Consider the following 8,088-nt stretch of genomic DNA (forward strand, 5'->3'; position numbering starts at 1 on the left):
GGGCCAATGGGCTGGGGGCTCCACGCCGCCTTGCTTTTCCGACTCGATGCGGATGTATTCGCCAATGCGCTCCACCGAATTCATGTTGATCTCCACCACCGAGTACAATCGGACGAGCCAAAGCACCACTTCTACTAGTGTAATGGCGTAGGACAAGGTGAAACCAGCCAATGCGGCATCTGAGCCACCCAGTAAGAGGAAAAGGGCAGCTAGCAACGTAACGCCAGCACCTGATACATCACAACAGATGCTAAGCCATCGATTCTCGTACCACAAAAAGATGAAAGCACGGTTCCATTTGTCGATGAGCCCTAAGCATTGACGCATTACCCGTTCTCCATCGCTGTATGCACGAATGGTAACAGTACCAGCAATAGTTTCACCAACCAGGGTATACAAAGGTGAGCGCTGAATACTCTCAATGCGTTTCAAGTCACGCGAGGACGCCAGATACATGGAGCCGATCATAAAGTACATGAGAATGACAAATGCCAAAACGAACAAGAACTTGGGAGCGGCCCAACAGATCACAGCACCAATCGCAATGAGCGCAATCAAATTCTCCACGGTCATTTGCATTACAGGACTCAGCTCTTGGTCCACTTCTTCCATATCACGCGATAGACGATTCGTGATACGGCCGATGGGTGTCTTGTCATAGAACTGCGGTTTGGCGAGCAAGAGGGACTTGACCATACGCCCATACAAACGCTTCGATGCTTGTAAGGAAGCTGCGTATTGCAAAATGTCGGTGAGCAAGCTAATCCCAATAAAGGCTAGGACAATAGCCGAGTAGCCCTTCATATAGTACCAAGTCTGATCCTCCGAAGACGTGTCATTGGAGAGCGGCACAGCGAGTGAGATCCAAGAGTAAATCATCGTGTGCACAGAAGACGAGGCCTTCTTGTAGGAGTTTGCCCAGTTGCGCAACCAGGCTCCACTGCTTACATCGATGGCACGAATACTTAAGTACAGACTAGTAAGACCAATCCATACAATCAATGCAACATAAGGCGACTTGGCAACCGCGCTCATATAGAACCAGTACAGTTCCAAACTCGACTGCTCGCGAGAAATCTTTTCCTCGTTTTGATCAGCTAGAGCTTTCTTAGCACGTCGTTCTTCCATCTTCTTCTTCCGCTCATCTTCCTCGAGAACATCCATCTTCTTTTTCGGTCCAGTCTCTTCCGCACTGTCTGGCGCTAGAATCGCCATGTCAGGGATTTGACCATCAGCCAGAAGCTTCTGGGGTGGGCCTTCTGCTGCTACGCGGCCATCCTCCATGACCACAGTGTAAGCCGCCGATGGCAACATCAGCGATACAGCGTGTGTAACCAAGATGATAGTTCGGCCCTGTGCCAACGGACCTTTCAAGCAGTGTTCGTACAAATGCTTCGCCGTGTGCGCATCCACGGCACTGAGTGCATCATCGATCAAAATATGCTTGGCATGCGAGTAAAACGCACGGGCCAACGCAATACGTGCCTTCTGGCCGCCGGACAGCGCTGTGCCTTTCTCACCCACTTCTGTCTCATCATGGAACTCAAGAATATCCAAATCGGGCTCCAGAGCACAAGCATGCAGGACCTCCATATATCTTGCTTCATCGTAATCAGAACCAAACAAGATGTTCTGACGAATGGTTGTGCCTAGTAACCACGCACTCTGACTGCAGTATGCTGTGGACTCGGTAAGGTGAGTCATGGGGTTAGGTTTCACCAACGAACGAGCGATAGGGCAAGGCATCACAACGCGACCTTTTGTGCACTGCAGTTCACCCAGCAGCGCCATAAGTAGAGAGGTCTTGCCTGAGCCAACAGGACCAATGACGACACTAATTTTCCCCACCGGGAATTTGCAATTGATGTCATGCAACATGAAACGACCATCTGACTCCACATCTTGATTGTCTGCGCCATAGGTAAACGACGCATGATCGAAGCCAATGACTTTGAATGTACGATGCAAAGCTGCTTCTGCAGCTTGGGCGTCATCCCCCAGCAGTTGTTCGTACTTATGCGTCTCTTCTTGAATTAAGTAGTTGTTGATACGTCGAACTGACACAATAGCCGATAAGAGCCAGTGGATCATACCAGGCAAATCCGCTAAAGGTCGGCGCAACGTGTTGAAGAGGGCTAGAGCCGTGAATGCTTTCTCGGCTGTGAGCTTCTCTTTGAACAGGAGGGTATGAGCACCGAACGTCGCCATGGTAACAAGCATAGGTGTTCCAATAAAGGTAATATGGTTGAGAATCGAGAAGAAGAAGTGGGTGCGTAGCAATCGCAGCTCCTTCTCACGAGTTTCCTTCATGCGTGTTTCAAATGGCTTTTCCCATGCAAAAAACTTAACAGTCTTGATACAGGCCAGAACTTCGTTGGCCAAGTTTAAGCGTTCATCGGTGGCGCGGAGCATACGGGTGCCGATCGATACAAGGACACGCGAGAGGTACGTCTGGAAAGGAATGGCCACAACCAACAAGACCAGGCCAATAACGCCCGACTTACCCAGAAGAGCAATGAGATAAATGACGCACAGCACGACGATCAATGGCTGTTCCGGTAGAAGGAAATGGATATAAGCAGCAAACTCACTGATGCGGCTTACATCCACAGAGACAAGATTGGTTACTGCACCATCTGTGGCAGGGGCCTTGTCGTCTTCTGTGTCGTCGTCACTTGACTTGACTTGCTGTGCCTTTTCAGGCTTGGTCATACTAATGCCGCGCCGCATAGTCTTACTCAGCACCTCAAATGTAAGGATGGCGCGAATCTGCACACAGATGTGTCGTCCTGTCATGAGCGCCTGGGATTGACAGATGGACAGGAAGACTTGACTTACAAACATACCAAGCGCAAAGAAGATGCCCAGGTGAATGGGTGCTTCGTCTGGTCCTTCATTTGCCCTCGTTGTGAAAAAATGGAGCAGTCGCGAAAGGAAGAAGACAGGCACCACCGTAAGCAAGGTAGCCAGGAATGCGAAGAAGGACTGGTAGGCAAACGTAGGCACGAAATGACGAATGAGGCGCCTCCACAATGGTTTTTGGGTCTCGGGTCCATTATGGGTACGGAAAATCGCCGTGGCAGAGGCAGCACGATCGCCAGCCATGAGCTGCGGGATGTCTGGGAGAGTAATGGGCTGGAAGTAATGCTTCCAAATCGCGGGCTGTACAAACATGAAAAGCGCACGGCTGAGGAGGGATGCATGTTGCTCAGGCGGAGGAAGAAGTGGTTGTGTCTTGTTTGAATAGGAGGGAACAAGCTGGCCAACATCTTCACGTGCACGAGTTATGTGGGGGGGTGTGGGCACAGCTGTGCGCAAATCACAAAACAACGTGCGTTTGTGCATGGTTTCCAAGAGTGCTTTTAAGGCAGAAGGAAGTTTTTGTGATAGGGGTGAAAACACGCTCAAGCCCAGCATGATAAAGGTAAGTAGGGTCTGGATGACAACAATAATCTGCATAGAGTATATGCCTTTATCATTGACGATAAATAGCGAGCGCAGATTGGAAATAGTCACCACAGTGGCCACGGATGATAGGAGAAGTTTGTGAAGGTAAAGAGAGGTCTGATTAACATAGGAGACTCCCGCCATAGCCACAAAATACACCCAAAATGCGAGCCAAGAACGCTCCCACTTAACACCGGTCAACATGACATTTACCACGTAGGTAATGGCGAGCATCACAGCAATGATAAACTCGTACATAATCTTACGACGCCATTGCTGTTCACGCTCTTCATTTGCTGCGCGAGTCGATAGGTCCTCTTTAATCGACAACGCTTCGTCAATCAAGATGGCATTTTCAGTTTGGAATACACGCTGTGCTGCATTGGCAGGTTGCTCGTAAACGGGCTGCGTCTCCTCAGCAGGAAACGTATTGTAGAAGTGCGAGGACTCAGGATTAAGTTGTGCAACCTCGCGTGCAATTTCTTGCCTGCGCTTCGTTTGATCACGTAGGCTAAACGCGGCCCAGAGGAGGGCACTGATCAGAATCGAAATAAGAGGAATAAACTCATTCAATATATGAATACGAAAACATGGCGTCCAGTCAGTCTTCCCAAACGGTGTGGTCCAACACCACCCAGCACTGTCCTTCCCGGAGACTAGGACGTAGGGATGGGACATACAAGAGATTGATACGTCGTGGGCGTCTGCAAAGTTATCTTGGTGGCATGACTAGACTGCAGCTCATTTTTTGGACGTGCTTAGTCATCTCTGCCTCTCACCTCGATGCGGTGGTGCACGACCCTCAGACGTGCTTGGGCCAGCTCAAGACGCCTAGGGGTGCTGCGCGAGTTCCATGCTACTGTGGCACCCTGGCGTATCCGGAGCAAGTCGGTATCCGACCTTCCTACACATATACCGATATCTCTATCCCCAGTTTCCGATGCAGAGGTACCACCAACACCAACAGAATGGCCACCTCTCGCGCTAGGTGTCTTGGAAAATATGCGTGCTTTCCCTCAGTGTATTCTACTCACGCGTGTTGGTGGATTTTACGAGTCTTATTTTGAGCAGGCACCTACACTTGCATCCCTACTGGGAATCAAGTTAGCTACGCGCAAGTGGGCTGGACAACGCATACCTATGGCTGGCTTTCCTATCTTCCAACTAGACAAGTACCTTAAAGTATTGGTGCAAGATCACGGACAACTTGTGGCTATATGTGAAGAATTTAAAACAGACGATCGATCTTTGCCTTTCGATCGCCGTGTAACTCGCGTTGTTTCGCCGGGGACCCTGATTGACGAGCGATTTCTTGATCCATTTCATAACAATTTTATTTTGGCCATAACGGAGCAAGAGAGTGGATCATATGGCCTGGCATGGCTAGATGTTAGTACAGCCGATTTCCAGACAGCTGTGAGTGAAGATGATAAGTCACTTCGTGATGAAGTAGCGCGCATCGCGCCTCGTGAAATCGTTCTAGAGGGGGCGATTTGTCCTCCTGATCATGCAATATGGGATGCAACTGATCGTATAAGTACATCTGTGGCACGAATTCCTACTCCAGTGGCCAGTACTACTCAGACCTATATGGAGCATGCATGGATTTCGGAGGCAGAACGAAAGACGATATCGCTTCTCACAGCATACTTGCAAACACGACTCATGGAACACATGCCTAGTCTGGAAGTAGGTTTACCTCATTGCCAGAAAGCGACTCAAGTGATGCATATCGATGCAGCCACACTGAATGCACTAGAAATCCGCGAGACGAATGAACGAAGCGCCCGTGGTAGTCTGGTGAGCATTTTGCGGCGCACTGTCACCCAAGGCGGTGCACGACTTCTAGTACAGTGGCTGACATCGCCCAGCACCAATATTCCGCTGATACGAGCGCGTCATGCTATGGTAGAACTCTTTCTACGCTCCGCTTTTCTCCGTCAAGATGTCAGGACGATGATGCGAGGACGTGTCGGTGACGTATTGCGCACACTACAGCGCATCAGTCTTCGCCGAAATGATGTGCAAGACCTGCTGGAAATTCGTGATTTTATCCAAGTCACTGATGAAATCACGTCTTGTCTAGCTGGAAGTGTCGCAGAACCAATCGGTGGGGCAGAGCTGCAAGAAATTCTCTCGCGCTTCACATCGTTGCACGCCTTAGGCCAGCGTTTGGAGGCTGCGATTGATGAGGGTGTGATGGAAAAGCGTATGCGACAACAGGAAGTTCTACTTCAAGCTCAAGATGCTCTATACCACGGGGGTGTCGCACCTGTCGATGCGCAGGAGCCACAAAAGAAACGGCGTACCAAGCGATCCGCGTCCGCCTCACTGGTTCTGGAAGAAGAGAGTTGGGGCGATGCCATTGAGCACCTCATTCGCCCAAGTTCCTCTCCACTATTGCAAACATTGACGGATGAGTACAATGTGCAACGTCAAGAAGCCCGAAAGCTCGAAAATGATCTGCGAACTATGCATGACGAGCCTGTTACACTCAAGTTCTTGCAGGGCCAAGGCCATGTGGTACACTTCCCGTCCTCCCGTGGTACAGTAGATGCGTCGTTATCCTTGGCCTACAAGACAAAAACCACACGTACCTTCTATCATGCACAATGGTCGCGTATTGGCATGAAACTACAAAAGTTAAAGGACCAGCTTACAGAGTGCGAGTCACGCCTTCTGGAAGCATTGCGTCTCGAAGTACTCGAGCACACAACGAAGCTGCGTCGCAATGCGCGTCTTGTTGACCAGTTGGACGTTCTTCTTGGATTTGCACAGGCTGCTGAAGAGCTTTCGCTTGTGCGTCCCACCATTGATGACTCTTACAGTTTCAATATCCAAGGTGGGCGTCATTTGGGTGTAGAGATGGGATTGCTTGAGCAAGAACGTTTATTCACAAAAAATGATTTGGAGCTTGGTGATACGACCCGTTTGCATCTAATCACAGGGCCGAATATGGGTGGTAAGTCTACATTTCTACGACAAAATGCCCTCATTACTGTGCTTGCTCAAGCTGGCTCGTTTGTCCCTGCGAATGCAGCACGGATTGGTGTCGTAGACGCCATTTTCAGCCGCGTGGGTGCCAAAGATGACCTGTTTCACAGTCGCAGTACATTCATGGTTGAAATGGCAGAAACAGCCGATATCCTTCATCGCGCCACGCCTCGAAGCTTTGTGATTGCAGACGAGATTGGCCGTGGGACAAATACATCTGTCGGTCTCTCTGTGGCTTTCTCAACGCTTTACACACTTGCTATGAAGATTCAATGCCGTTCATTGTTTGCCACGCATTATTATGAACTTGCTGATATGCTGGGGTATCAAAAGGACGTGAACAAACGACCTCTCCAAGCAGCTGTGGATTTCTTTTGTACACGGTTAGAGCAGCGAGAAGGGACGTTTCTTTTCTCGCACCATGTCCGGCCTGGTGTGAATCAAGAATCCCATGGCTTGGCTGTGGCGCATTTGGCTGGGATGCCTCTCGATACCATGGACTTGGCCACGCGAATGCACGAATGGCTTGTACGGCATGGACATGCACATATTCGCACGGCCGGGCTTATGGAGGACTTGCTGCCTCCAATTGAACCTACCCAAACATCATAGATGCAGTGGCATCACCGAACAGCGAGTTCCAGCTTGGTGGTTCTGGGAACGAATCTGTACCATTAGTTACATAGAACATCACATACCCGTCTCTTTATGCAGGAGAGCCGTGACACGTTTCGCCATGGCATGTGCGTCTGAACGATTATCGCCTTCAGCACAGAACAAGAACAACGCTGTGGTATTTGGCGGCGCATGCTCCAAGTACACTCGTGCCAATCCACTACCTGGCATAGATACGACGTTAGAACCTTGCAACGAAGGCTGAAAGGGCGGATACTGAGACGTAATAGCAGAAGCGACTGGCCCTTCCGTCGCTTGCATGGGACGGGCATAAACAAATGGCGTAGCGAATTCATGATCTACACGCATCGCTGCATCCATGCTGGAGAGAATCAGAATCTCAGAAAACCCGGCACTTTCGATCCATTGCATCAGACGTTGGACAAACGACGCTCGGAATGCCTGCGTTAACGTACGCTCTTACATACTTTGATCACGGGACTTCTCTGTTGCACAATTGTAATGCCACCACTGGCTTGAAAGACTGATAGTAAGAGCAAATGATACGCACCATCTAGCGCAGAATAAATGTCATTCGCCGCACCTACTTCACTGGGAGCGACAAATGGTACACACTCCGTGGCGTCCAAGTAAGCAACGCGTTTGCACTGCAAAGATGGTGCATGGATGAGAAGATCCAAGCACAATTGTGGGACAGATCCAATGCTAGTAGTAGGAAGAATTAACGTCTGCCCTGAAAAGTGCAGAGGCTTGGAAGCATCGACGGGGATGCACATCGATGTCATGGTTAAGCAAGGTGGGTAAGACGCGTCACCCTCCACTAACACAAATTAACTACGAAACTCTTTATTCCACCAATTATGTACATTTACTGCAGCATGGCACTATGCTTCTTAGCCGCCTCTTTCAATTCATCCAGCTCACCGGAACGTTCGCAAAGCTGGTAGAATGCACTCGAGGTATCCGAAAGAAGTTTATGTGGCGTGTTGTATTCGATAACCTTGCCTTGGC

The 8,088-nt window shown here is 49.8% G+C and overlaps 3 protein-coding genes across 3 annotated transcripts; 1 reads left to right on the plus strand and 2 right to left on the minus strand.

Annotated features, from left to right (window-relative positions):
• Nucleotides 1-326: 326 nt before the first annotated feature.
• Nucleotides 327-4,125, minus strand: Malapachy_1283 (atp-dependent bile acid permease; the record flags this gene model as incomplete). The annotated part of the gene is given in 2 exon segments (XM_018135788.1): nt 327-343; nt 354-4,125. The coding sequence occupies 2 exon segments, from the start codon at nt 4,123-4,125 to the stop codon at nt 327-329; spliced, it is 3,789 nt and encodes a 1,262-aa protein (XP_017990040.1).
• A 324-nt stretch (nt 4,126-4,449) lies between these two features.
• On the plus strand, nt 4,450-7,053 carry Malapachy_1282 (msh1-dna mismatch repair mitochondrial; the record flags this gene model as incomplete). Its single annotated transcript, XM_018135787.1, has 1 exon — nt 4,450-7,053. The coding sequence occupies one exon, from the start codon at nt 4,450-4,452 to the stop codon at nt 7,051-7,053; it is 2,604 nt and encodes an 867-aa protein (XP_017990042.1).
• Nucleotides 7,054-7,131: 78 nt separating this feature from the next.
• On the minus strand, nt 7,132-7,862 carry Malapachy_1284 (hypothetical protein; the record flags this gene model as incomplete). Its single annotated transcript, XM_018135789.1, has 3 exons — nt 7,132-7,518; nt 7,545-7,600; nt 7,628-7,862. 3 exons carry the CDS (start codon nt 7,860-7,862, stop codon nt 7,132-7,134), a joined length of 678 nt encoding a protein of 225 aa, XP_017990041.1.
• Nucleotides 7,863-8,088: the final 226 nt, after the last annotated feature.

Source organism: Malassezia pachydermatis, assembly GCF_001278385.1.
Source record: "Malassezia pachydermatis strain CBS 1879 chromosome Unknown scaffold17, whole genome shotgun sequence".
Lineage (NCBI taxonomy): Eukaryota > Fungi > Basidiomycota > Malasseziomycetes > Malasseziales > Malasseziaceae > Malassezia > Malassezia pachydermatis.